The sequence below is a fragment of the Pseudonaja textilis genome, chromosome 2 (assembly GCF_049901715.1).
Source record: "Pseudonaja textilis isolate UNSWEBS1 chromosome 2, rPseTex1.2, whole genome shotgun sequence".
Lineage (NCBI taxonomy): Eukaryota > Metazoa > Chordata > Lepidosauria > Squamata > Elapidae > Pseudonaja > Pseudonaja textilis.
Genome location: NC_141991.1, coordinates 108,684,677 through 108,712,618, shown reverse-complemented (window position 1 = coordinate 108,712,618; position 27,942 = coordinate 108,684,677). Strand labels below are relative to the sequence as shown.

General features: G+C 39.1%; 3 protein-coding genes across 9 annotated transcripts; 1 reads left to right on the top strand and 2 right to left on the bottom strand.

Annotated features, from left to right (window-relative positions):
- Window positions 1–854: 854 nt before the first annotated feature.
- Window positions 855–10,202, top strand: ARMC7 (armadillo repeat containing 7). Of its 7 annotated transcripts, XR_015741808.1 has the most exons (5): window positions 940–1,083; window positions 2,229–2,337; window positions 2,426–2,569; window positions 5,148–5,586; window positions 10,100–10,202. XR_015741808.1 is itself a non-coding variant. In XM_087924879.1 (4 exons), exons 2-4 carry the CDS (start codon window positions 2,250–2,252, stop codon window positions 5,519–5,521), a joined length of 606 nt encoding a protein of 201 aa, XP_087781005.1. In that variant the 5' UTR covers window positions 855–1,671; window positions 2,229–2,249; the 3' UTR covers window positions 5,522–6,097. The 7 variants fall into 7 exon arrangements, 6 of the variants coding, with proteins under 6 accessions (XP_087781005.1, XP_087781006.1, XP_026557746.1 ...); XM_087924879.1 differs by lacking the exon at window positions 10,100–10,202 and having other exon boundaries at window positions 855–1,671; window positions 5,148–6,097; XM_087924880.1 differs by lacking the exon at window positions 10,100–10,202 and having other exon boundaries at window positions 856–1,671; window positions 2,245–2,337; window positions 5,148–6,097.
- On the bottom strand, window positions 5,916–10,600 carry NT5C (5', 3'-nucleotidase, cytosolic). The gene is made up of 5 exons (XM_026701962.2): window positions 10,177–10,600; window positions 8,026–8,126; window positions 7,888–7,948; window positions 6,323–6,437; window positions 5,916–6,233 (listed from the first exon to the last, which is right to left on the bottom strand). The coding sequence occupies exons 1-5, from the start codon at window positions 10,360–10,362 to the stop codon at window positions 6,091–6,093; spliced, it is 606 nt and encodes a 201-aa protein (XP_026557747.1). The 5' UTR covers window positions 10,363–10,600; the 3' UTR covers window positions 5,916–6,090.
- A 2,224-nt stretch (window positions 10,601–12,824) lies between these two features.
- Window positions 12,825–26,491, bottom strand: JPT1 (Jupiter microtubule associated homolog 1). The gene is made up of 5 exons (XM_026701963.2): window positions 26,224–26,491; window positions 21,595–21,740; window positions 20,794–20,888; window positions 18,698–18,719; window positions 12,825–13,835 (listed from the first exon to the last, which is right to left on the bottom strand). Exons 1-5 carry the CDS (start codon window positions 26,277–26,279, stop codon window positions 13,696–13,698), a joined length of 459 nt encoding a protein of 152 aa, XP_026557748.1. The 5' UTR covers window positions 26,280–26,491; the 3' UTR covers window positions 12,825–13,695.
- Between the last annotated feature and the right edge of the window lie 1,451 nt (window positions 26,492–27,942).

The following is a 27,942-nucleotide window of genomic DNA, read 5'->3' as shown; positions in this document are numbered from 1 at the left end:
GCTTTTTTTCAAGGGGCAACTGGACTTTCTTGGTTCTTTTTTGAAGACGTTTCACTTCTCATCCAAGAAGCTTCTTCAGCTCCGACTGGATGGTGGGGAAATGGAAGGATTTATACTCCTTGCGGACAGCTGGTCATTTGCATTCTTTTAGAGAGTAGCTGAGGCCACCTGGAGGTTTATCTGTGTTGTCAGAGTCACCTGAGTGGTGCAAATGGGTGTGGAGCGTTTAAAGGACTGCGTTGTAGACTGGAGATAGATGTTTTATTTTCTCCCCCTCTGTTGAGAGAGGGCTGTTCAAACACAGTCCTTTCAACTATTCCAAGAAGGCTCCACATCCATTTGCACCACTCAGGTAACCCTGACTACACAGCTAAACCTCCAGGTGGCCCTAACGACTGGCTAAAAAGAACGCAAATGACCAGCTGTCTGCAAGGAATATAAATCCTTCCATTCCCCACAATCCAGTCAGACCTGAAGAAGCGAAACGTCTTCAAAGAAAAACCAAGAAAGTCCAGTTGCCTCTTGAAAAAGCACCTTTGGGACAACCGCAACCTGGATGATGATTAGAGAATCTCCACAGGCATCCCGGTCAATTTCCAGCGAAAGTTGAGCTTTTTACTCCGATCCGTCCATGAGGTTTTTACTCCTAAACAAAGTATGAAACTTTATTTTGGAAACATCACGGGTCCACAACTTCTTCCCACGGGGGCGGGGCGTCCCTTGCAAGAAAGCGATCACCCCGAGCTTCCCGCAGCATTCATCATCGAGAGACCAGCAACCGCCGGGGACTCCCCCTCCCAAGAGAAGAGGCGGCGCCCGCGGCAGCTGCAGAGGCTCCGCCTACAGAATCTTTCAGAGGGATTCCCGCACCAAACACGGAACTACAGCACGTGGGGAAGAAGCCGTTGGGGACGACCTTTCCCCTTGTCCCTAAACGTAACTTCCGGCTTCCTGTTTAGCTTTAACTTAACTTTGCAGGTCTTCTCTGGGATGTTGTTTTGATTTCTTGTCTCCTCCCCTCTTCCCCCACCAGAATTGATGGAATTTGAGGCGCCTAGTTGGAGAATCCGGGAAATCCAGCAGGTGGAAGAAACGGTGGCTCCGTTTCCTTTTCGGGACTTTTACGTGACGCCATTTGGACCAACAAGAAGACCCTGGTATATTACACTCACGAATGTAGTATTGATGATTACTGTAGTTCCTTTTTATATGCGAAAAATATGCAAACGAAGATACTTTTATTATCAAGTTGCCTATATGAAGAAATAAGATCCTTAGGTCTTATAGTTAGGTTATAACCGAATCCATTTTTGGAGCTAACATTTTAACAAGTTAACAATTGGTTAACAAACAGCTAGAAAACTGGAGAGGCCTTGAGTTCAAATTCTGCCTTAGCCATGAAAACAGGCTGGGTGATTTTGCATCACTCCTTTTTCTTTTAGCCCAACCCACTTCACTGGGATGTTGTTGTAGGGAAATTACAAGGAAGATGTGTTGGATATGTTCACCACCTTGAGTTGCTGTATTGTAAAAAAAATAAAGATGGGATACAAATAAATAAAATATGTGGCAATGCTTGCATTTTAAATGGGGTATTGTTAAAGGAAACATTCATCAGTGGCTATTCCCAGAACAAGTTAATAGATCCTCCTGAAGTGACCCTACATCCTTGTAAGTAACTTTAACGCCAGTACTATAATCAAATGCTTGACACATGGCTTTGTGATTTGTTGGAATATCAGCATACATTTACAATCATATTTTGAAACAGTGATGGAGCAGAATTAGTCTTCTTTATATTACAACAGTGCAACTAGTTTAGGAGAAATGTGCTATATGCTAAGATTTGGCAAATTCAACTTTGCTGTAATCCACGTGGAAGGAAGATTTAATTAAGATATTAAATAAACCTTCTAAATCTGAAGATATTAATTAAATTTAGATCCTAAACAAAAGCAAAAAGAATTGGAAACTCTACTCTAAAAATCAAATCAAATCAAACAAGCGCCATCAGTCACATTTAACCTGCTGGAAGAGAAGATATAATATTTGTTAAAATTATTACTAAGTGTTATTGTGCATGGTTACCTAGCAATGTTTTTATATACCACTCTGGTATTTTTGAAGATGGTATTGAATAACATACACTGGGACAATTGAAATGCATACATTTATAATAAGTATTGATACAAGCCATAACACCAACTGATGTTCTTAATACTGTTTAGTCTTCTATTTATCTAGCATCTATGTCCCAAAATCAGAAGGAAGTAGGCCTGGGTCGGCTTGAATACTTGCAAGCCTTAGTCACTGAATTCCAAGTGACAGATAGCTCAGGTGAGTATAATTTATTGGACAGTTTGTACTTCCACATTGACTTTTACAGGTGCTTTTTAAATATTGAATTCTTTTATTTATGTTGCAGATGCCAAAGAGCAAGTGTTGGCTAATCTGGCCAATTTTGCTTATGATCCCCAAAATTATGAATATCTGCGGCAGCTCAGGGTCTTGGATTTGTTTCTGGACATGCTCACTGAGGACAATGAAAATCTTGTGGAATTTGCACTTGGTAAGGCCTGGATTTCAACATTTTCCATGAAATAGAACCATTTCTCAATAGTTATAGGACATAGGAGAAGCTAGGATGTTAGCCTTTTCCATTGCAGTGTTCAACTGTCTTCAGTTTAAGCTGTGAAGAACCTGTAATTATGTAATTTACTGCTAAACTAAATGTTTCAGAAGCCTTTCCCTGCATAAGCAATGATCAGAGAAGTAGAAGGGCTAGTTTCCTCATCTTTGCTTTACTAACTCTCTGGCAAAGGTATGGAAGTAGGTTGAACAGATTTTGAAAATAACAGCAAGAGGACGCTACCAAAATACACCAGCAAACATAACCCAGAGTACAGCTGAGAGCAGTAATATAAAGCAGTGATCGCCAACCACTGGTGGTCGGTGAGAAAATTTTGGTGGTCTGCAGAGAAATGTCACCCCAGAACACCCCCCCAAAGCAATTAATCCAGGCTGCACAGGAACACAAGGCTGTGCCGCCCACATAACCCTCCCTCCCCGCTCATTCACTCCTTACCCGGCAAACTTTCCTGCTAAATTGCTATTTTTCCTTTTTCCGACCATCTACTGTTGTGCTATGCCAGGAGATTTAGATTAGCTAGAAAGCAGGAAATCATTAGATTTCTTGCTTTCTAGCTAATTTTTAGATCTTCGGCTCTGCTTAAAAGCAGAGCTGAACCTTCCTTAGGACTGAAGCAGGGCAGGCTCAGCTAGCTGATGGCAGAAACACAGATCTCTAAGTGAATCTGTGATTTTGTGAGCAATGCAACCTGCCTGCCTGCTTTGCCTATTTTGGGTAAAAGTTGCTCTTTTTTTAAAAAAAACCCAATATTTACATACATGGTGTGTTGTGAGTTAATTTTGTGAGTTCGCTTGCTAGCAATTGCTATGAGTTTGCTTGCAAGCAAATTTTATGTGACAGACTCAGCTAGCCAATGGCAGATAGATCTCTGAATGATCTGTGATTCTGTGAGCAACTCAATCTACCTGCCTGCTTTGCCTGATTTTGGGTAAAAGTTGCTCTCTTTTTATAAAAAATTCAATATTTATATAAATATTTATAATATTTACATACAAGCCATGACCACCAAGCCACGCCCACAGAACCAGCTATTAATAAATTTGAATCCCACCCCTGCCTCTATGTGTTTGTGTGTGTATGTGTGAAAGAGAGAGAGGTTAGATTAAATCATCAACTCTCTCTACCTCCCCCTCCCTCTCTCTCTCGATTACCTTCACCAGTTTATTTGCAAGAAAAGGTTTTCATAACAAAATCGAGTGCAATTGAAACTAATTATGTAGATTACTTAATTTTTTAATAAAACATTTGCATGTTATAAAATTCCAACTTTAGAAAAATAAGTAGGATTTTTAAAAGGGGAAACTATTCAGTAGTTTTTTGCATAGAGGAACTTTTGCCAATGTCAAAATAGTTAAACATAAACTATATTGGCTCTTAGAGGGTGCTTGTCAACTCTACATCATTTCTCTTACCTGCCTTTCCTCCTTTTGGCCAAAAAAATCCAAATGTACATATTTATAAATGTATTATAAAATAGCGTACACATTTGGAAAAACTTGTATTTACAAACTAGATTGCAAATACAAGTTTTTCCAAATGTGGACACTATGTTATAATTCTGATGTTATAAATTCCAAATTCAGGAGGTGTACTGTTTTGTTCTTCCTCACAAACATTTGCACAAACTCATAATCTGTATATAAAATCTACAAGCAGTATTTTATGACTTTTAAGATTCTGAATGTATCTTTGTTATAAGTTGGTCATTTGAACTGAGGAAATTTGGTCCTTCTCTGCTGTGTCTTCCCATTTGACAGGGCAGTATTTATGACTGATTCTACTGGTAGGTATGACCATATGTGACTGGTGAGTAATGGTTGTCTCAGTTTAGATCTCAGCATGCTCATTCAAGCTTCCCAATGTAAGGATTCTGTGGATGCAGATGTTTTTACACCCCCTGAAAGCTTTTTTTGATGGATATCATTCATATAAATAGCTTGCAAGTTTGCTTATACTATATATTGTAGGTAAACCTCGGATACCAACTGCAATTACGACTGACAACTGTTGCTAAACCACACAGTCGTAAAGTGAAACATCACATGAATACATCAACTTACAACATCAGTTCCGACTGCAGCTGTTAAGTGAACTACCCATGGTTGTTTAGATATATGAATATCATGTGACCAGGGCTTGTGACTTCCTGCCAGCTTCCCCATTGACTTTGGCTGCAAATGGTGATCACACATTTTAAACTAAATGTATGATGGTTGTCTAGGGCCTGAATTGTGACCACATGACTGCAGGATTCTGTGATGGCTGCAACTTCCAAGGATCAGTCACAATACTGCTTTTTACAGTCATTGTAAGTTCAAATGGTCACCAAATGAGCAGTTCAGTACTGTACTTGTATCAGATTTAGCCCCAAACCATTTACAGACAGAAACAAGAGACCAAGTTGTCTTGGAACTACTGAACTGTACATTGTTATTAAAATGAAATGAACCAAACCACCCTGTTACTATCTTTATCACCTCATTCTCTTATTTTTCAGGAGGACTCTGTAATCTCTGCCTGGACAAAATCAACAAAGACTATATACTAGAGGCTGGTGGAGTGTCAGCTGTTGTCAACTGTCTGGCAAGTACCAATGAAGAGACAGTCCTGTCTGCAGTTACAACTCTGATGTACTTGTTCACACCCCAGTCCCGCCAAGATATCACCACCCTCCCTGTGATCGAGTGCATGCTGCGCTTCTCCCTCTCAAACAACAGAAGGCTGAAAAACCTGGCCACTATTTTCCTCGAGGATTATTGCAGCCCCTTTCAGGTGGAGCAGGCCAGGAGCCTAACCAGGCACTCAGCAGTTGGGATTCCACTGCCCAAGGATGAATGCAGCCCAGGAGGCAGCCAGCAAGATCCTCCCTGAATGAGGAGGAGCAAGGTTCTTTCCTGTCACACATCCCAGAGGAAAAGAGAAAGAATTCTCTATAGGTATTCTGTTTTAAAAATGACTGTAAATAATCCTGAGAGTTTCCTTGGGAAACATACAGTGGACTTTTAGAATGGATGGGTTCCTTTGTGCTTTTCAGTTCATATTTATTTAGAAATATGAACCAGTTGCTATAATCCTGTTGTTAAAGGGCCTTGGTAACTATTGTAGACTGTAGAGGAGAGCTGAAAGAATAGAAATACATGGTCTTGAGATTTATTTTTCAGTAAGTAGCAGGGGGAAAAAGATAATGAATCAAAGAGTTGTCTTACATTTTTAGAGCTCTTTTGTTCATTTAATTAATTGGCAAACATAACAATCATTCCATCCAAGGGTTTAACATTTTAATAACTCAGATCATTCAAGCGCATTTAGAATTAAAATATAATCCTATTTCCATATGGATCATTTGACTTGAAGGGCATGTCTCTGTTTCCAGTTGGGATTGGTGATCAGCAAATACTTCCCAGAGCCTTTGAGAAATAAAATGTTCTTTTCTTTATGCTTCACTTGGAACGTTTGCTCTTCAGTATTGCCTTCCAGTCATCAGTCCAAGATTCAAGTCTCCTCCGTGGCGGCTGTAGCTTTAGATGTTTGTTGTGACAGCAGGAGAACAAGATGTGTTCCCAGCTTGGATTTGGCTCTACCCCTGAGAAGAATTGGAAAGGATATTAAAAATATAACCAAATGATACAGCACTGTGAGGTAAAGTTGAAGTGGTAGCACAGATCCTCTTACCTTTAATGGTGTCCTTGTCATCAATGAGCAGATCAGCTGAAACAACTGTTTTATCTCGAGTCAGAATTAGTCGCTCCACAAATTTAGGACCCAAGTGTTGCGCGACCCATATATACTGCCAAGTGTTGATAAAGCAGTTATTAGAAGAAAGGTACTTACAGCTTTCAAGAAAGCTTTTTTTTTACTATAAGACATTAGGAGACTTATCCTATGTAGCTTTAAGTCACAATGCTTGGACTATATCTCAAGCTGCTGATACTCTCCAAACATTCAAAGGTCTTTGCTCATTTTGCAAAGCACTACATTATAAATCTTTACACATTTACCAGTCTCTAAGTTTTCTATATCACTTCCACTTTTCAAAGTTCTTTTTTCCCCTTTTTTTCAATCCAATTCCGTCCTTAATTTGGTTATAGCTCTTTTGTAGTCCAGTTTTTTATTTACCTTATATTGTCCTCTTGTTTTCTATTCACCGCTATTGTACTCTCAAGTGAGGAGTCTTTCTGCTTTTCGGGGTTATTAAAACAAAAGGTTCAGCTTCTCTTGTCTGGATACATGCCACTCACCAGTTCACCTCTCCAGCACACACTTAGGTCCTGGTAGCTTCCCCTCTTCAGGGCAACCATTAAAACTGCCGCTTCTCTCTGTCTTCCAGGGGAGTATATCAAGCCAGGGAGGGGAGATGCAACTCCCCTCAACCCAGCTGGGGGTCTTCCCCTCTTCCCCCACCCCTCCAAGGTGGGTCTGATGGTTCCGGTTCCGTAGGGACCCCTCCAACAGGGTAAGCCTGGATCAAAGCTGCGCACAATTGCGGTTTCTGTCCGTCCTCGACGGAAGTGTCACCAGAAGTCCCCCGGCATAAAACTCTTAATAAATTGATAAATATTGTGGATGGAAGAAAATAAAACAAGTCTTTCATAACTAGGTGGCAGTGACAAACTTAGGAAATTACTACATGAATCAAGTAACATAGGCCTTTAAGTTTCAGCATCTTAACTATGCATATTTCATAAGATGCATATGTATAAACATATGTATAAACTATTGGACAATACAATCCTTTCTCAAGTACCACTTACAAGTTTTAAAATCAGATAGCAGCAGCCTGTGCAGATGACCTGTGTTGTTTTGAAACAGCCACCCTTTCTGATTAGTACCATATTAATGTTTTGATGAATGGAGTATATTTTGTTTATTAAGGAGTAAATATACTTGATATTTTTTTTCTTCAAAAGGATGTATCTCTTTAGCGGCTTTGTAATGGCAAGATTTCAGTTTGTATAGGGCAATAGAGGATTTGGATTTTAATGGCTAGTAATCTTCTTAAGAGTTTAGTACCCTGGACTAAGACAGAACTTTTCTGTAATCTCAGAAGAACTAAAGCCGAGGCATGGTATGAAAGCCACCCAAACCTGTTCTGACATTGTCTTGTTATTAACCACTGACCAGGGATGAGGCAAGGAAAGAAAACCAAAGAAAGAAAAGAGTTTTAAACACACAGAATCCTTCATCTTGATTGATAGGTGCTTTGCATGGTAAGAGTTTAAGAGGGAAGAATTGCCAACCTTTTCTGAAACGCAGTAGTCGTATTTTCGTATAGGACTTGTGCAAATAAAAACTTCAGTGCTGAAAAGACAAGATAATCCCCATTACAAGAAGAAAATGTATGCTTTGACATGTTCTTAATGTCAAATGGTCCTTACTTGGGCATTTGAATCATCTCGTGCATCGCTTCAATAGCTCCTGGGATGGGCTGCAGACTCAGAAAAAAGCCAGGTGACTCATAGATACTGGCTATTTTGTCCTAAAAAAATAGCATATTTAGAATTATGGTTAAGACAATTTAATTGTTTAAAATCCAGGTAGCTTTAAAAATCATATAAAGAAACTAGATGTCATGTTTTAAGTTCATTTCAAACCATGTTCCAAGGTGTCAGGTAAGTAGTACTAAAGGCCAAGCTGTTTTTTAAAGCAAGAAATTAAGAATGGGTCATTGGTGCAAGATATTTAAAGCAGCTAGCGTGACTGTCATGATTATATTTCTATCTCGTTCTTTTTCAAATAAAACTAAGTTTATACTCTTGAATCTGTTCCTTACTCAAAAACTTAGAAAAGTGAAGAACACTGTTGTAATTGAGGGATGACACTAAAATGATTCTCAAACTTTGCAAAATACAGCTTAGGTAAATAGCTATAACTGCTTTGTAATTATTAGAATGAATAAGCAGTAGAAGGATTACTAGGCATACATAGATAACCTGTTAGTGCAGTGTTTCTTAAACTTGGTGGCTTGAAGATCTGTAGACTTCAGCTCCCAGAATTGAAGCTGGGGAATTCTGGAAGCTGAAGTCCACACATCTTCAAGTCACCAAGATTGAGAACACTCATCTTTTTAGTAACAAATGTATGGGTTGCATCAAGCTGCATTCACACACCAAACTATGATGTGGAAGGGAATTCCTCACACTTTCCTTGCTGTCTGGGTAATGCCACTTATGCCCCGAAATGCAGAGGCTTGGTTCCTGCCAGCCAGCTGTTGAACTAATTGCTGATGCCACTTCTCAAGATTGCAGAGTATCAGAGATCTGATCCAAGGTATAGGTGAGAAAAGAGACAGTTTCCTTCCTTTGACTTCCTCTGAGAAAACAGCCTAGGACTGCTGGAAGGGAGAGGGCAAATATTATAAAGAGGGGTACCATAGGCAATTTGTGTGGTTCCTGTATCAAAGGGATGCCCAACTAAGAACAAAAAACAGGCATATTTCTCTCCTCTCAAAAGTTTTTGTGTCAATTTGGACAAAATTGACTGTGAGAGAGATTGCCACTTGTCCTTCAGGATATGATTTCAAACTCCTTTACTTTGTGGTCTTGAAAGCTTCAGGAAGGAAGTTTACTACAAACCTGTTCTGATTTTTCTTCCTGTTTCAGTATAAAGGCAAATGTTGCACCTCCTAGCAGAAATGAAGATATGGGAGAGCACCTAAGAACCCAGGGTTGACTTCCCAGTCTAGTTACAGCCATGGGAGCCCCTGATTTAAATCCTAAGCAGATGACACTGCTCAGCTTTCAAACCCAGAGAAGGAGAGCCAGAGGCTGCCACCTGCTGAAGTTAGAAGGGAAGGTTTACAGCAGACTAACGCTAGCAGTGAAGCAACAGCTTTTATCAGTTCTCAAACAAAAGTGCAGAATTTTATATATCCAATACTGTGCTTTTAAAAATGATATGATTGTACTCTTAAGCACTCCACCAATTAAAAGCTCACAATATGAAGCAAATTTACAATGCTTCAGCTAAAACTTTATTTTAAAACTTTAAAGCTGCCGATTTTACCTGTACAGTACTGCAGAAATGCTCTTCCCTGCCTCTTAATACTATAATAGTTGTACACTACTCATTTAGAGGCAAAACTGCTTTGGGCCTTGCATATTGCAATAATTTGGTGCTCAATAGAGCAGCTCAAATTTTGCAGTCTTTTGCTAGCTTCAAAAAAAAAAGCTACTTCTTTAAGAGGTGGATTGATGAATGATTCCTTAAAACAACAACAACAAAAAGATGTGGAAACCTGACAAAGTTGGGGTGGCGTTAAGAAACACCAGATCTGTGTTTGCTTTGCTTAGGAAATCTTCCAAAATATTTTCAAAGCAGATTTTTTGTAAAAGCCCCTTAAATGTTCTGATGTTTATCTCGGTATGAACAGAAACTACGATTTTAAAAAATGCTAGAGAGAAAACCTGAGACCTGCTCTCTATCACAGTATTTCTGCCGGTTCTCCTTCAGATGCAGGAATAACCGAGCGGAGGGGAAAGGAGATCCAGAGTTCCTCCTACCCCGGGATCTAGCTAGCAGAAGCTCACCCCTAGGTCTTCCCGCAGGCGACGGTACTGATCCTGCGCTGAAAAGCCCTTTCGTTGCGCCGGTTCCACGTGAGGCTCCCCGGGGTAGGAAGCGACAAAGTCGCGGAGCAGCCCGCCCTCGAAGTCGCTCAAAACCCCGTCCATGTCTACCAGCACACGGAGCGAGGGAGCCACGCCGCCGGCCATGTCTTCCAAGCGGCAAAAAGATTGCGGCGACGCCCCCAAGTCCTCAATTCAGGCCAGCAAGAGGATCGAGGAAGAACCGATTTTTTTTTTCTGGCGCAATGGAATCGCGGTACTGAAGGGCGAAGGAACTTTTCAAACGCGGGGTCGCAAATGAAGGCGGGAAGAGCTGGAAGAAGCAGAATTGGAAGGGGCCTTGGAGGTTTTCTAGTCCAACCCTCTGCTCGGGCGGGAAACGACCAAGAACCTCGTGGGAAGGAGTAAATCCGAACCCTTTCATCGATGACAGAAGGAATTGGCCTCGACTGGAGTCCCGTTTGAGATTAATTTACCGAGCCTTTAAAGAACGCATTATTCCACGAGACGACTTTATATAACATATATATAAGACCTTGATTAGTTTCAAGGGAACGCAAGTATACTTTGTGTAAATAGCAGCATCAAAAGGTAAAGATTTCCCAGTTTTAATCCTAAAATTTTGTTTAAGTATTTCTTACCTAAAAAAATCAGCCGGTATCAACCGATAAATAATTGGACAAAGCAGATAAACATTTATTTTGTGATATTGCAGTTTTGATTTTGCTAAGGTCTGGGTTTCATCTTTAAAGTCAAACGTGTCTTCCTGATTTTGTATGACTTTTAGATGGTTTCCATCCGAAACTACGGTTATCTGAGTTAACACAAAATCTGATGCAAAAGTCAGAGTTAAGTTGGCCAATTAATCAACCACATGTGTAAGAATGAGTCATGGAAAGAATCCCTATACAGCAAAGTTTCTCAACCTTGGCAACTTGAAAAAGTGTGGAGTTCAACTCCCAGAATTCCTCAGCTAGCCAGACTAACTAGGGAATTCTGGGAGTTGGTCCAAGTATCTTCAAATTATCAAGATTGAGAAACACCGCTATACTGTACAGAATAGTGCACTATTTTACCCTAATCTGTATACTGTACAACTTCACATTGGTCTGTACCTGTTTTACAAAGTTGGTAATTTGAAGATGTGTGGACTTCAAATTCCAGAATTTGCCCTGAGGAATTCTGAGGAGTTGAAGTTCCACACTAAAGTTGCCATGTTTTTTGGGGGGGAAAGTCTATATAATACAATTTTGTCATATCCAAAATACAGCCATTGCATAATCCAAATATTCAGAGTTCAGACATTCTGTGATGGATGCTGTAGTAGTGAATTAATATTTGCAACACCTGCATTAACGGACACTATGAAGATCAATGGAAGTGATACTACTATTCTATACTGCACTGGTGAAGCCACTTTTGAAATACTGTATTGCATCCATTTCTGAACACAGTATAAAAATGATGAGGCCCTGGAAAGAGCATAAAGAGCAATAAAAACAAGGGATCTGGAGGCTATATTCTATAAAAACAGCTAAAGGAATTAGGCATGTTTAACCTAACAAAGAGAAAACAGAAGCAGGCAACTATTGACTGCCAGCTACTACTCGGTCTCATACAGCTTATGTTGCTTGTTTTTACCCTCCAGTTATTCAGCTGTACAATACTTTTGTTGCCACAGCTTATTATAGCCTTTTTAGATAGCACAGAACATGTTTTATGGTCTTGTTATCTCAGTCTTGTAAATCCATAGTCATTGTCCTTACAAATTTAGCCAGATTGCTTTAATGTTATAACTGTTAATTTCATAGCTATTTTTATATCACATGAATCAAAGACCAAAATAAAGATTTTTTTGCAGTGTAAAAAAATATATATATCCGAGCCAGGAGTTCCAGAATATAGTGGACTGTTCATTGAATTTATTGAACTCCGAAGATTCTGGACATCTCCCCAAGTTAAATGAAACAATGTTAAAAAAAAACCCAGTGTGCAATCCCCAACCATATCAACCCCTATCCCATAGCTTGGGAGATGGTTAATTGATGGGCCCAAAGCAAACCAATGCAGTCAAAACAAAGTACTGAGAAATTGTGATGTTTTTCTGCTTCAAAACAGCTTGGCAATTGTGGCTGGGATATAGAAAAAGAAATTTCTGAATTGTGGAACTTTCATCCTTTTTTCTGGTTTCTCTTCTTTTACAAAGTTAGTAATTTGAAGATATGTGGACTTCAAATTCCAGAATTTGCCCTGAGGTACCCTTACACACTGGATTTTTCATATAGTAATAAGAACATATATGTTAGGCTTATGTAATGTTTAAAAATATTTGAGAAAAATTATCATAAAACCCCTCTATTTTCAAGAAATATGTGTCCTCCACTCCTGTATGCAGAGATATTTTAGTACAAAATATAGACACATTATTTTGACCATGCCAATAGTGAGAAGGGCTCAAACTGCACACCAGTGTTACTTCCATTGATAAAACATCTGTCTGTATTATAAAACTATTTTAAAAGCCCATGCATTTTCTCTTTTGGATTTTCATTTCAGAAATTATTCAAGCAGCAAACCAAGTAAATTTGAAAATAAGGCTCTGACACAGATTCAAAATTTCTATATCTTTTATTTTTTAGCAACAATCCAGCTTTCAAGGTACAATACACATTTAGAAGGCTGAGTTTCTCCACCTTCTGTTTAAGCACCAGCATAATCATGCATAGTACTGGAGTCATTTAGGCGGGGAATGTGTCCCCAAAATTTTATCCAACTAATACTTACGTTTGTAAGATGCATTCTATCATCATTTACAGTGGGACCTGATATTCAGAGAACAGTCAAAATCTCACATCTTTAGGTTTATCTTCAGCATCCACCTTATCTTGGTTATGTCTGAACCAAGATCCCACTTGTTGAAGGGAGGATAGTTAATTTCTAGCATCACAACTTGATAATTCAGTGCACAATAGGGTTTCAATCATTTACCAATTATTGAATGGTACCTTGGAAAAATAAGTTGCAGTTGTGTACAGAAAGAGTACATTTGTCACCCATCCACTACCTGTACAATCCCAATTTCCAACCCTTCTAAGTCAACTAAGACTGTTCTACAAATTTTAGGACAAAAATGCCACTTAGCACACTCAGAATTAATCCAGCCTAGTTTCAGACACTACTATATAACGCAGAAATCTTTTTTTCAGCCATGGGCTGTGTAGCAAATACCACTGTATACCATTACAAGAGAAAAAAATTACACATGTCACTTCTGTTAGACTCGAGAGACAAGAGAAGAAGTTTGAGGAAAGATTGGCTGAAAACAAAACAAAACAAAAAAATATGAAGTACATAAAGTGCTCCTTTAATGGTAGTTTTAGAAATACAGTCAAGCTCAAGTTGTGCAGTTCACAAGCATGGAAGAAAAACAAAGATGACAGACACGGGTTCCAAGTATTAAGGAGTGAAGGAAAATTGGGCTTAACCGAGCACTAGACTAGACTTTCCCCCTGGTGGATTTCTCCTGGATGGTGCAGGTGCTGGAGCTACTGGGCTAGGTAGAGGCGCAGCTGGCAGGGGTTTTTCTTCACTTAAGCCTGAAGCAGTTTCTTCTGTGTTTTCTGAGAGAAAAAAAAGAACAAGAGATTGGCTGTATAGAAATAAAGAAAACATTCACTCACTAATCTGAATATGTTTCACTTTTGGCAAGAAATAAGGAAACCCTCAGAACTCCTAAAGTAAGTAGGAATCACAGTCTACTGTACTTAACCTACATATGCTATATGCATGCCTGTCTTCTTCAAAATGCAAGGTATCAGAACTATTCTCTTAAAATAATAATTCTTATAGGAATAGGAACATTAATTGAAATCTTTATCTTGCAGATACACACTAGCTCAAGGGTGTCAAACTCAGGGCCTGCGGGCCAGCTTAAATCTGACCCACAGGGCCAGCCTGGAAATATCAAAGGACAGCCGCGGGGCCTCTGCTGGTCAAAATGGGCCATGGGGGACTGCATGCAGTGCCCCATTTTCAGCCTCCACAGCCTCTTGCAGCACTCTGCTGGCCAAAAATGGGCTGTGGAGATGCCTTGCAAAGCCTCCGCGTGGCCAGTTTTTGGCCAGCAGGATGCTGCTAGAAGCCAGGAAGGCCGAAAATGGGCCTCACAGGGACTTCATGCGGGCTTGTTTTTGGCTGGGAGAATGCTGCAGGAGGCCATGGAGGGCAAAAACAAGATTCGGGGGTGGGGGGGTGGGGGGAGGCACACATGCCTGACACCCCTGCACTAGTTTAACTACAATGGGAGCCATGGAGCAGTGGCTGAAATGCAGTATTATAGGCTAACCGCCCGCTGCCAGGAATTTGATCAAGGTTCGGCTTTTTATCCTTTCCAAGATTGGTAAAATGAAGACCCAGATTGTTAGGGGCAACAGGTTGACTCTGTAAACTACTTAGAAAAGTTTGCTACTACTGCTACCATATCTTCTGCAAGACTAATTTGTGCAGACACAGTCTGAAAGAAAGCAATGCTGAACTTCTGTCTCCATTTGTGAATAGGTTCACCTTGTCACAGCACGTTTTGTAAAAGAGCCACTTTGGGGCAGATTTTTTTTTATTTCACAGCTATCTAATATTAACCAAGCAAGCATATGTGAATGTGTGACATTAACCCAAGAAACCTTTTTTCCAACATTTACTTGATTCAAGAAGCTGTAAAAATACACTCATCAAACAGAACATTTTATGTAGCAGAGATTAGTACTGTCTTATAAAACTGAATGCAACCAGCAAGTCTAACACTGGCAAAAAATACCTGAAGGAGTGAAGGAGGGAGAAGATTGTGGCAACAAATGACTACATCTAGTCTTATAAGCTGAATTCTAAAAAAAAAAAAAAAACCCAGAGATTACAGCTGTATGTTTTTCATCATAACAAACTTTTGAAGCTGTACTTGACCTCAGGCAATTTTGGACAGATTTTTGCTCATTAAGATGGGGTGAATGGCCCACCACCTATTAAAATCTCTACTGAATTGTGGCACCAATGCAATTCCAGTTGCAGGTATGATGTAGAGAGATCTACATCATTGTGGGGGATATAGAAAGTATATGATATCATCAAGAAAGTAGAAGTATTGAAATGGAAATGGGCTGGTGACATAGCAAGAAGTAGTGATAGCAGGTAGACCAAGGCAGTCATGGAATAGACCCCCCCCCCTGATAAAAAGCAAGAGATCTAAAACAAGATGGATCTACAACAGCAGCAAGAAAGCTCAGGACCATATTTGATTGAAAATATTCAGAAGAGGCGTTCACCCTGCAGTGGATAGTGGCTAAAATAATGAATAAGCAATTCTTAAACTTTTAAGTAATGGGTAGCCTCAATCAAGTCTTATTTCTCTTCATATAAACTGGGTATGGATTAGATGCTGCTTTGCTCCACAGCTAGCAAAATGGGACAATGTGGTTAGCTTGTTGAAGTTTTTTCCATTCTGCTAGTAAATGTGAAGGAGCACAGTGAAAAAAATGGGACTAAATTTAAATATAAAGAATACCAAGCTAATGACAACAGATAGAGCTATCAGCCTTAGAAAAAAAAATGAAGACACTGAAGCGGTTGATAGCTTCCGCTTTTTGGGATCAACCAACTATAGTAAAAGGACAAGAAGTGAAGAAACCTGTATCAGATTAGCACATAGTAGAGTGGCCGTAAGCGCCTTGGAAAAGGTTTTCAGATGCAGGACTTCCAAGTGAGGTAAGACATTTCAGGAAAAAGACTTCCAATAGATCTGGTTCAATGGAACCTCTTTCACTTTTCCAGATGCCTGCTCCTTGCAAGGAGCACAGGATAGCAGCATGTCTGAGTACTTGCAGATGAGATCAAGCTCTCAATTGTGGAGGAGCATTGATGGACACTGAGCTCACTTTCTAAACACTTTTAGATACAGCCAATTTGGTCTAGTAGTCAAGGCACCAGGCTAGAAATTAGAAGGTGATGAGTCCCAGACCCACCTTAGACATGAAAGCTGGCTGGGTAATTTTGGGAACAGTCATCTCAGCCCAACCTGCCTCACAGGTTCTTGTGGGAAAAATAGGAGGAGGAAGGCATGTTAGGTATGTTCAACTCCTTGAGGTATTTATATAATTATAAAAATAAATAAAATATGTGTAATCTTATAGGGATGGTGAAATAATAAATGCCTATACTTGTTGCAACATTGGAGATCACTTAAATATTTTTTCTTTTCCTTTTTGCATTTTGTATTTCTTTTCTATTTTGTTTCTGATTTCAGTTGTATTATCTTTTAGCACTCTTCAATAAATAAGTATTCTTTAAAAAAATGGAAAAGTTATTCAGATATCATGTTTCTACATATCTATAAAGATCAGATTAGTACAAGCAACATTATTCCCTACAACATTCTACGGAAGCTAAAGTTACTCTGAAGAACTTTTGTGTTGGAAAAGACTCCTGTGAATGGCCAAGAAAACAAACAAATGGATCACTGAAGATTTCAATCCAGAGATCTCTCATAAGATATAAATTGTCCTATTTTAGATACAACATGTGAAAACCTAACTCTTTGGAAAGATTCTGATGTTGGGGAAAGCAGAATAAAGAAGTTGACAACCAGCACCAAACTAGATGGACTCAGTTACAATGGTGATGAGAGCTGTTGGAAGACTTGGAAGGGCAGATCACCATGGAGAAAACCTGCCTTAAGAATTGGCATCAACTTGACGGCACATAATCCCGCCATTTAAGGAATCTAAGCAGACTATAAAAAGAAGCATTAATATTACACATTAAAGAATTCTGTAATTAAGATGATAATTTCACTTTTTTGTTAAGCAGCCTAATCAGACACCAAACCAGATAATGTGTTGGATAACTGGAACTAAATTTGGTCAAATCTCCCTCATACTATGCTTTGAAGAAGAAGCAGGCTTTTTTCCTGTCTAAAGAAGCTTCAGGAACATGTGAAGAAAAATTACGCCTTTTTCCAGCCCAGTTTGCTAGGAGGCTCAAGGAAATCAAAAAGACAAGGAGATACAAATAGCAAACTTTGATATTTATGGATAAATTAGTAAAACAAAAATCACCACAGTAAGTGGATGAATGTTTAAGGTAATAAACAATCTTCCATTAGATGGAGGTGTTGTGAATTGCAAGTTCCAGAAGCTCAGAACATACCGGTAGTATTTTTGAGCTACAATAATGGTAAGCCACATTTACCATTATGTTATTCACATAAAACATTCAATTGTTTACATCCTCATCGTATTTTTTGCCTTTCAATTTAAAAACAATTTTACCTTTCCACAATGGAATACGGGGAGAGTATGTATAATTCTTCATAGCAAAGAATTTTTTCAAAAGTAGTAATCTCTTCTGGAATCTAGCACACATTACAATACTATTCCTTTCCGGTTAAGCAGATTGGCAGTCCATCTTCCTAGCACTTCCCTGACCATATATTGACTGAAAAAACGTTCTTCAAATGTTCTCCATTCTACCATCAGTCTTAATAGCTTAGTAGTCAATGATATAGAACTATCCTCCCTATAGCACTTAAAATCACATTCTTGAATTGTAACTGTCTATGAAATTAATATTGAGATGAAGTATTTCATACAATGAATTTAATCCTACACATTTATAACCAAGTGAGGTTGCCCTTTTAACCTTGATTTAAAAAATGATCAATATGCCAGGTTATATACAGCTTTGGAAGAAATATTTTGACTTCCGATCATAAAAACTATGTCAAGTGTGTTTGGTTTGAATGAGACAAGAGAAACTGGCCAAATCTCTCTGCTGGAATTTTGAAGATCAGTCATTTTGGAAAGGCATTCATACATATAAAAACTAACTAAGATTAGGCCTGTAGGGGGACTAAGTGAGTAATGATAACTGCAGGGCGGAGGAAAGGTGTGCTATTTCACATCTGATAAAGCTCCCAAGTGCCTAAGTCATTACACTTCATAAATAGATGTTCTGCTTGATAGAAAACTGGGCTAATTCCATTCTATCTACTTTGTCATAAAAATGGCTGTGCTGCTTTGCATTTAGTATAGCCTACCATCCTTTCCCACTGTGATCAGACTATATATTCTGCTATTCTACTACTGGAAGCATTGCAGGATTAATCTAAACATAGTTTATTAAACTCCCCAATGGTTCCTTTTTGTAAGAAGGATTCCAAAACTTAGTACATTTTAAAATATGCAAATAACCTATTGTATTTCTCCAAATCTTTTATTTCTACCTAGTAAAAGACCAAGAGGCCACAGAGCTGACAGGCAGCACTGCAACGTGGCAACACCAATCTTTTAGCATTCTTTCCAGACTGTTAATAAATTTATTCTTTCAGCCTCCCCTACAGTTCTTGCATTCAGTTAGTGATACTTCTTCAAGCTGGGAAGAACGTTTAAAAAGCTTGGGGGGTGGGGTGGGGTGGGGTGGGGGGAGAGATACTTACCAGGAGCCTCACTTTCCACACCCTGCAAACAAAACAAATTATTTCTTAAATTTTGTGACTATTAATTATCAAAGAGACTGTTTACAGTTGAATGCCTTAATTTTTAACACAGCACCAAAAGCAGTTAGAGGTTCTATAGATACAACCTAAAATGAACATATATTTTTCAATCTTAAGATGACTAATTCTAAAATTTGCACCAGACAGGAAAACTGCTTATATTTACAGAATAAGTATTTCTGAATGCTGACGCTTAGATAACTTGTTGTCCTTTGGGCTTTGGTACAATTTACGCTTTGGTCTTCTTAGCAGTCAATTGTTTGAGGGCAACCAAAGCTATTCAGAATCAGTGGATCATTCAATCACTCCCTAAGTGCATTACAGGTCATCCTCATTTAGTGACAATCATTTAGGGATTGGTAATTTGGTTGTTAAGCAGTCACTCAGTAAAACTGCAACTGTAATTATGATCTTACTTCAGTTTTCCTTTGCTTTATAACCTCTCATTTATAAATGAGAGGATTAATTGTAAAGTTATTTTTTCACTATCACAACTATAAATGGTTGCTAAACAAAACACTAAAGAGGACTACTTGTACTATATTCAAAGATATGCTCATCATAGCTATGCAACCACCATCACCACTACTGGTAGCAGGAAAGGATTTCCTGAAGGGAGTTCTTCTGCCCTTACAAATTTTTTCAAGTGTATTGCCTGAAAATTACAAGAGATACAGTACTAGACTTTTGCTGCTTATAGGATTAGTATAGCAAAATTCTAGGTCAGGCCATTCAAGTAACTATACTCAAGGAATCTTAATGTATTGCCCTCAAGCTGGAATAGCAAATGTCTCATTTAACATCAATAATTTAATATTTATAACTTAAGGAATAGAGAGAAATCTATATATTACATTTTCATAATGTGTTGCTGAAAGTTCGAATTAGCATATAAAACCATTTTCATAGGATTTAAATAAAACATACACAGACTTGATTTAATCAACATTTAAAACTGAACTGGAAAGAGGATAAAGTCTAAATGTATAAATACGAATATATTATGTACAGTTTCAGTTTAGATAATATTCACTCTCTCTCCAGCAACTACCCTTCAGTTTCTGGATGAGTGCATCAGAATAGTGGAGAGAATTATGGCATTTTTTTAAACTTTTATGTTAGATGATTCATTAAAGAATTGAAGAGTTTACAGAAATACTAAAATGTATAAATTGTAACAACTGGAAATTGCTATAACCAAAGGAACACTAGTTTCAGAAAAGCTATAGTATCGGACAACAGACCCATGTTCAGATAGCAATCCTAAATCTAATTCTTAATTACATACTCTAATTTGAGGAACATTAAACAAGTTGCCAATTGTAATGAGTTTATCAATTTAGGTTGCTAAACGTACACTATAGAGGCATGTTGTACAATAGCATTATCAAAAATTAATGGTTTTAGAAGAATACAAAGAAATGTTTAACTGACCAATATACCGCTTCTACTTTTTGTTCCCCACAGTCAGGTCCTAATAAGTCCCAAAACACAACCAATTTTTTTTCCTTCTTGCTAATGTTTAGCTATTCGTTTATTTAAAGCAAAATATAGCAAGCATTAAAAAGTGCAAGGAGTGATAAATGACTTCATAGATTATGGGGATATTATTGTATAAATGGTCACCTGTATTAATGGGAGAGAGTCCTAGATTAAAACCATTTTTTCACAAATTGAAAAGTGTGTATCATTTTAGTTATGCTGCATAGTACATGTAGAACACAGATTTCTTGTTTTACTTCCCCACCTAAACTGATGTAAAAAAAGGATGGACCAACTTGTGGCTTCCAGATTTTACAGAACTACAGTTCCCAGCAGTAAAGCCAGTATGGTCAATGGGAAGCACTGCTTACAGTTGTAGTTCAGCAACATCTGATGACCAAAGATTCTCCATTCCTCATCATGTTGATAATAGTATTAAAACTCAAGTCATAGTAAAAACATACATTAATTCAAGACAGATCAAGGGATTTTCTACCAGGCACAATAATTAGCCACTGCAATATATTCATGATTAAAAGGAAAGCAATGCTTACCTTTGGAATTACATAGTCACCACAGCTTGCATCAGAAGAATCTCTCCTTTCAGATCCAACTGCTTCAGAATTATCCTCGACTTCGGTGGGCTTGGCTGCAAGTTATTGGATGAGATTGGCCACTTATCAATTAACAGTGTATGTGAACACATTTTAACAAGGGCAAGCATTCTAATAAGGGGAAAAATTAGCTTATAACATCTGAAATGCCCCAGGAAATTGAAGAAAGGAGTGATAAATTAGCAACTACAATGCTGGGGATGGTGATGCTACTATGGACAGACTGTGGTCAAAAAATATTGATGAAGGAGTGACAGATGTGAAACAAATTTTGTCTGATGTAGAAATATTACAACCAGAATCAGTGAATAATAAAAACCAAGCTTTTTGCACAAAGAAAGTTGCTGAAGTGGAAACACAAATGACAGCTAAGAGAAGGATACAAATAAAGACTCTGCTGAATATAGGAAAGATAGTTAAAGTTTTGAAAATTAATGTGGAAATACAAATCATAAACTAAGAGAATAACCTGATTAATGACTTCATTAGATTTACCAAAGCCTCAAAGCAGCTTTTGGGATGGAAGAAAGCAAAACTGAAAAAAGAGCAAATTCTACCACAATATCTGATTGAATTAAATATCAAGATTGTTAGGAATAAAAGGGAGGAATATAAATCCTCTGAACTAGTTCAAGTTGTTTAAACCCATCTCATCTGCAATATTGTGTCTATTTTTAAGAGCTAAATCCAAATTTAGGTGTTTAAGTATCCACAATCTACCTTAAGAAAGGAGCCTTTTACCTGTTGGCTTAGCCCAAGATGGTGGATTTTCTTCTGGAGTCCCAAAGATGGAAGATGCCATCCTGTTCCTTTTTCCTCCTTGCTGGTCTTTTGGCAAATCAAAGCCTACGCTGAAATTAGAACCACCACCTGGGGGCCGAAGAACCCTAGAAAAAGATTAAAGCATTTTAGTTGTATTAAGAAATAATAGTACCAGAGAGAACTTACATATGTATTACAAAATATAGTGTATTCGTTTACCACTCATTTTAAACTTAGATTGCTTATCAATGTATTAGAAAGATATGGCCAGAAACCATAAATTCCATTTTGCTCCAACCAAATGACTGAAATACTGATGTACAATCATTTGTGAAGGAAAAAGCCTATGACCCTAACTTTTTTCAGAGAAAACTGAAAAAAAAAATCAATAAATAAACTTTCCGAAGTGAATTACTGTTTAAAATGTATGGTTACAAACACTAAGGAGAAAGAAAAAATGAAAAGGGAGAAACAGATTGCTGCTGGTCCTAGATGGAGCAGGGTGAGCTGGATGGACAAGTGGACCAGGTGTAGAGGGCAGCTTCCTACATTCTTTCTGAGGCATTGAGCTATAAGGTAATTCCAACAAACACAGGGCTATACAGACATTGCCTACATTGCTAATTATTTTCAGATGATATGATAAGCCAAGATCCAATAGATAAGGCTTGGTTAAAAACAAATAAGTGTTTTCAGAATTATTTCTGTTGTGAAGCTTATGAGGCAACTTACAAAGAGACAATGAATCCCAGACATCTCCTTGGTATTTAATAGACAGTCAATATCAACTTACATCTTAATTTTTTCCTCTTTAAACAGAGAAGTTGGCATGATGTAAAGCAAAGCTCTACATCGAGTACGAAAATTATGTCCAAGAATGGCTTTGGGCCCGACAATGGCTTTAGTGGATGATGGAGACCATCTTGAGAGATAGGGTTAATACAACTTCTGAAATGTGGATGTTTGTGAGTGGACATGCCTATTATGTCAGTCCTTTTGTGAACAGCCAATGGTAGCCATTTGTCAATTCACCCTCACATGCTTTCAACGTTCTAGATGCATGCACCAGCATTTTATATTCACTTTTAACAGCAATCTCTAGCCATTGGGATAACAACAATATCCAATTCCTTCTTGCAGATGAGGCTGTTTATACAATCACAAAGTTTTTAATTTAAAAACTATAGCATGGGATCTACAGAAAAAATAAACTGAATCCCTACATTGGGGATGGAATGGCCCTCTTGATGCTATAAGACTTCCTTCAATTCCCATGACCTCCAGAACATTGTATGTCTGGGATCATACAAAAACCTGCATCATTATGGTAAGAGGTATGTGGGTTTTTTTTTCCATTGCATAGATTGTAGTCTATAGTAAGGCTCAAACAGGTGTATATGCTGGAAACAGCTGCTTTAACACTCAATATCACCACGGTTGTTTGTAATTAATTTTTTAACCATAAGAATCTTTTTAAAATAATTTACTAATTCTTTGAGTACAAAGACAGGAAAACTGGAGTAGTCATTTTCCGTATGGTAACATTTGAGTAACAAAAAGCATGATAGCAAACATAAATCTTTTAGATTGATCATGAGCTGCACTATTACAAACCAAGCTTATTCTAACATTTAAGAAGGCAGGAACTGGCTGGATACAGTCAGAAGATATATATGGAATAGGAAGGCTTATTCCTTATGCTCTATTACTCTAGAGGCAATACAAACTTGGTATATATCAACTGCAAGTTGTAAAAAGGTTGTGAATTATATATTTTAATAGATTTGATTAGCTTAATAATGATCACCAGACTCAGAAAGCATTTATGGACTGAATTTTACTAAATAACAATTCAGTCTTGCAAATGTTTCCGTAGAACTTTCTACTTTATAGCATTAATTATAAGAATGGAATGGAATGTTTCTATCAGCAGAAAGAGATCTTAATCAGAGAACAAAGAATGGACAATTCTCACCCTATCCAGTTGTAGATACATGGTAAAATTGGATTTTATCATATATCTACAACTGATGTGTGTGCCTATTTGCTCACATTATATCCCTATGTTCACATATGTGAAAATGTAGGAAAGCATAGTAGAAATAAAATATTTTCTGACTTTGTCTAGAGCTGTTTTTATCCTATTTGTCACCCAGTTTCTTTTCACCCAATTATTGCTTCGCTTAGCTCCAATATGATAGCACAATAGATAAGAGGCCTATCATTTTTTCAAAAACCAAGTACGACCATAAATATTTGAACACACAATTTACAAGATCCTATTTATGAGAACATTTATTACAATTTTCTAGATTCATTTCAATGTAATCTTAATACCAACCATATTGGGGTATGCTTGGCATCACACAATAGCTTGATTCACTACCCAAAATACCTAAAAACAAATGCTTCCGATTTCTGGCAGTGTCTGAAGACTGCAGACTTTGGGAAAAGTGCAAAAAGAGAAACTAGGATGATTAAGGGTCCGGAGACAAAAACATATGAGTACCAGTTGCAAGAATTGCAAGAATTGGGTATGGCCAGTCTGGAGAAAAGAAGGACTAGGGGTGACATGATAGCAGTATTCCAGTATCTGAGGGGCTGCCACAAAGAAGATGGGGTCATTTTATTTTCTAAAGCACCAGAAGGCAAGATAAGAAACGATGGGAACTAATCAAGGAAAGAAGCAATCTGGAATTAAGGAAGAACTTCCTAACAGTGAGGACAATTAACCAGTGGGACAGCTTGTGTTCAGAAGCTTTAGGTGCTTCATCACAGGAGGTTTTAATGAAAAGGCTGGAGAGCCAGTCTGAAAGGTATAGGGTCTCCTGCATGAGCAGGGGGTTGGACTACTAGAAGACCTTCAAGGTCTCTTCCAGCTCCATATTCTGATTGCCATTGGACATGGACAGCCCTACCAATACATATGGGAAATTTGAACAAACATTCCTCCCTACTCAGGAATCAATATGGGAAAATCTCTAATATCTAGTTATCCCTCAGACTTCAATTCTCACCATTTCTGACCACTTTCCATGCCAATTATAATTGTTACTGCTCCACATCTGGACAAAGGTTCTTCACCTTTGTAATATAATTATGACCTTTGGGACAGTATAATAACAGGGGGAGCCAATTTCAAGGCAATTCTTTATGAAAATTTGATGTGTCATTTCTTCAGGCTACAGCCACTTGGTAGAGTTACGCTTACTATTATATCCATGATTCTTTGTTGCACACTACTGTAACAGGGAACTCAAACATATTTCAACCTTTCTTTGTTCCAGAACAAGTCATTCATTGGCTAACTAAAAAAACCCCAAACCCACAAATTGAAACATTCGCACAACTCTCCCACAATCCCAAGGGCAACCATTGCAACACGTGTACGCTGCATGAAGAGAGTACAAACACCACTGCCCCCCACCATTGTATTTCAACTCCAATCCCTTTAGAGTAATAATACACAATAAGCTTAGTTCACCTCCCCCACCTCCCTTCTACTCCTACTAACCGGCCTTGCTTGAAGTACCTATCCCTGTTCTGACTGGCAGAAGTTGGAGCCGAGGAGGAAGCAGCTTTTCAAAGAATGCTTGGAAGTTGCTAATCCCGGCCCCGAAGGCTTGAGTTAACAGGTAGAGAGAGGCCGCGATAGATGCAAGACAAAAGAAGTGTGGCTAGCCCCACCCAGCGAGAAGAACCACTTAGTAGAGGAAGCCTAGCCAGACTAAGCCACTGAACTGCAAGACAAAAAAGGATAAGCCGATAACCGTGCCGGGGCTGAGAGAGAGAAAAGGGTCGAAAGCCTCTAATTCAACTACCAGGAGTAAGAGTCTCCTTTGTTCCGACCGGAGCCGAAGGGCGCTCCGTGCTGAGGAACATCGCTTAGACTTGCCATGACCCCGCAGTCGTGCCGCTAAGCTGAAGGAAAGCCAGAAAGATGTGACGCAGGCACAACCAGCCCTCCCGAGAGCCCCAGAGCAGGCGGCGGAAAAGGCGAAGTCCGCTGCTACAGGTTTCTTTCTTTCCCCGCCAGGCCCCGCTCCCGAAACCCACAAAGGGGCGAGAAAGCCACCGGATCGGCGGAGTGCCAAGGCCTTAGACGGCAGCGGAGCGGAGCCGACACCTCGCCTGCCCGGCTTCCAGGCGGATAACAAGGAGACACGGCTGCTCCCGTCTCGCCGACTCAACAGATGGAGGCGCCGGGCGTGTGCCGGCAAGGCGGGAGCGCCGGGGTGACAATAGCACCCACCCACCCACCCACCCACCCCGGCCTTTCGCCTCCTCTCCGCCGACCAGTGGAGCAGAGGCGGGCGGTGGGAAATGTTATCCGCAGGCCCCCGATCCCAAGAAAGGGAGCCCTTCCCTGCAGGAGAAGAAATCCCACCCAGGGTTGGCGGGAGGTGGATTTCTTCTCCGCGTCTCTCCCGGTGTCGAGCCGGGAATCCGTGGAGCCAGCACGGCGCGCCACCCCGAAAACCGGGGCGTTTCGCCGCACGGTCCCTTCCCGGAGAAAACGGGGCATCTCGGGCGAAGGCAGCCCCGCCGTCAGGAACAGCGAACGGACAAGCAACTTCTTGCGGACAAGACACTTTCCCACCCACGAACCTGGAGCTACTTCGGCCACTGGGGTCCATCCCCGTGTAAGTGGTGGTGGTGGTCATGATGGGGAAGAACTTGGAGGAAATCGCCCGGATACGAGGCCAGCGGAAGGTGATATTTCCGCGCACAACTCCTGCCGGCTACGACTGCAATAGCCACTCGGCGCTGGCGGCTTCTTTTATAGGGTTCGTTCCTTCGATCGTTTCATTGGATAGTTCAAACGCCCTTTCCTGACGTGATTAAGAGAGCCTCGTGCCACTCCGGACGTTGCTCCGCCCCCGAGCCCAGCAACATTTACTCGCCACCCTCGTTGGGAGCCGATTGGCCGAGAGCGGCTGTTACTTCGCGCCCATTGGTCGTTGCTCCCTGTCCCGCTTCTGGGCATGCGATTTAACGACGAAGCTGTCATTTAAATAAAAATGGTTTAGCATTGGCTAGACTGCACATGAGGCAGCAACAACTTCCTCAGTCTTTCCTTATGGAGTAGCAGTTGGAAGAGATCCGGTCAAAGGGAGTGGCATAGCTTAGCGAGACCCGGCCGGCGAGGGATCTTCAATCCCTCTTGGGATGCGGGTGGAATCGAATGAAAATTAACGCCAATGCAGTAAAATACAAAGTGTGTATCAAAATACGTATCATCTAACATACCTCCACCAAATCGCTGCTTCAGCAGGCACCTTAAATCATTATTTTCTAGAGAATGATACCCTCAGCCCCATACTTAACTATGATATATATACTGTACACCATGAACGGGAAAAATGAACAAGTATCTTGTACTGGTGCGTGGATCAATCTGGATGTGATATGGGAGAAAAAACCCTAGGTAGATGGCAGGAGACCCATGAAACAAAATCAATTTTTCAGAAAGATTAGAAATGGCACTTTCTACCAGAGAAAACTGTTCTACATATTAAGCTGTTTTACAAGTCTCTTTTTTAAAATGAGGCTGTTTAAAAAAAAAACCCTGCTTAAATATTTTAAGTATACATTCTACTAGTTGCCCCATAATCCAAACATATTTACCAGGGAATAATTCTCAATTACTTCAGCAGGACTTAGTTCTGATTAGAAATGTGAATGTGTGTGCAAAGCTATCCAAATATTCTATTTTGCTGAAGGAGAAATTATTTTTTCTATATCTTTTACTTGAAAATTTATGTATACAAACATGTTATGTATGCTTTATACCCGAGAACTGATGAGTGTTTAAATAGAAAAGCATCATAGATATGTGTCTATGTAGAATAAAACAATATATTAACAAAAACTGAAAACATGTGCATTACTTTACTGCTTCAAAGTCCTGTTACTCCATGTTCTACCACCACACTCAGTGAAACTGAACAATAAGCTGTTACATGATGGTCTCAAGCTTATAAAAAGTGTTCAGTGATATCGATTGCAATAAAAGGCAAAGATATTAAGATAAAAATCTTCACATTCATGGACTATCCTTACAATCTTTTCTGTTGCCCTTTTAGGTAAATTTCTATTTACAAGAATCATAAAGGGGAAAAAGAGTTGGTAGATGAGAAAGGCAAAATTGATTCATATATTATGCTAAATCATGGTTTTCATGTTAAACAGTAATCTTTACAAGTTACAATAGCCAGATCCACAGAAAGATGCAAACATTAAGGCAAAAGATGAATTCAGTGATACAATCATCTTGAATCATGGATGTTTCCAAAAAGGAGAAAATAATTGAAATTGCTTAATTTA

Bases quoted from the DNA above. Each gene is read 5' to 3' on its own strand.
- NT5C (XM_026701962.2), bottom strand. From the start codon at position 10,362: ATGGCCGGCGGCGTGGCTCCCTCGCTCCGTGTGCTGGTAGACATGGAC. The intron at 8,127-10,176 runs GTGAGCTTCTGC...CTATTTTTTTAG, and splicing joins GCCTGCGGGAAGACCTAGGG to GACAAAATAGCCAGTATCTA. The intron at 6,438-7,887 runs GTTGGCAATTCT...AACACTTGGCAG, and splicing joins ACTACTGCGTTTCAGAAAAG to TATATATGGGTCGCGCAACA.
- ARMC7 (XM_026701958.2), top strand. From the start codon at position 1,039: ATGGAATTTGAGGCGCCTAGTTGGAGAATCCGGGAAATCCAGCAG. The intron at 1,084-2,228 runs GTGGAAGAAACG...AATACTGTTTAG, and splicing joins GAATCCGGGAAATCCAGCAG to TCTTCTATTTATCTAGCATC. The intron at 2,338-2,425 runs GTGAGTATAATT...TTTATGTTGCAG, and splicing joins CCAAGTGACAGATAGCTCAG to ATGCCAAAGAGCAAGTGTTG.
- JPT1 (XM_026701963.2), bottom strand. From the start codon at position 26,279: ATGACCACCACCACCACTTACACGGGGATGGACCCCAGTGGCCGAAGT. The intron at 21,741-26,223 runs GTTCGTGGGTGG...ATCTTTTTCTAG, and splicing joins AGTGGCCGAAGTAGCTCCAG to GGTTCTTCGGCCCCCAGGTG. The intron at 20,889-21,594 runs GTAAAAGGCTCC...AATAACTTGCAG, and splicing joins ATCTTGGGCTAAGCCAACAG to CCAAGCCCACCGAAGTCGAG.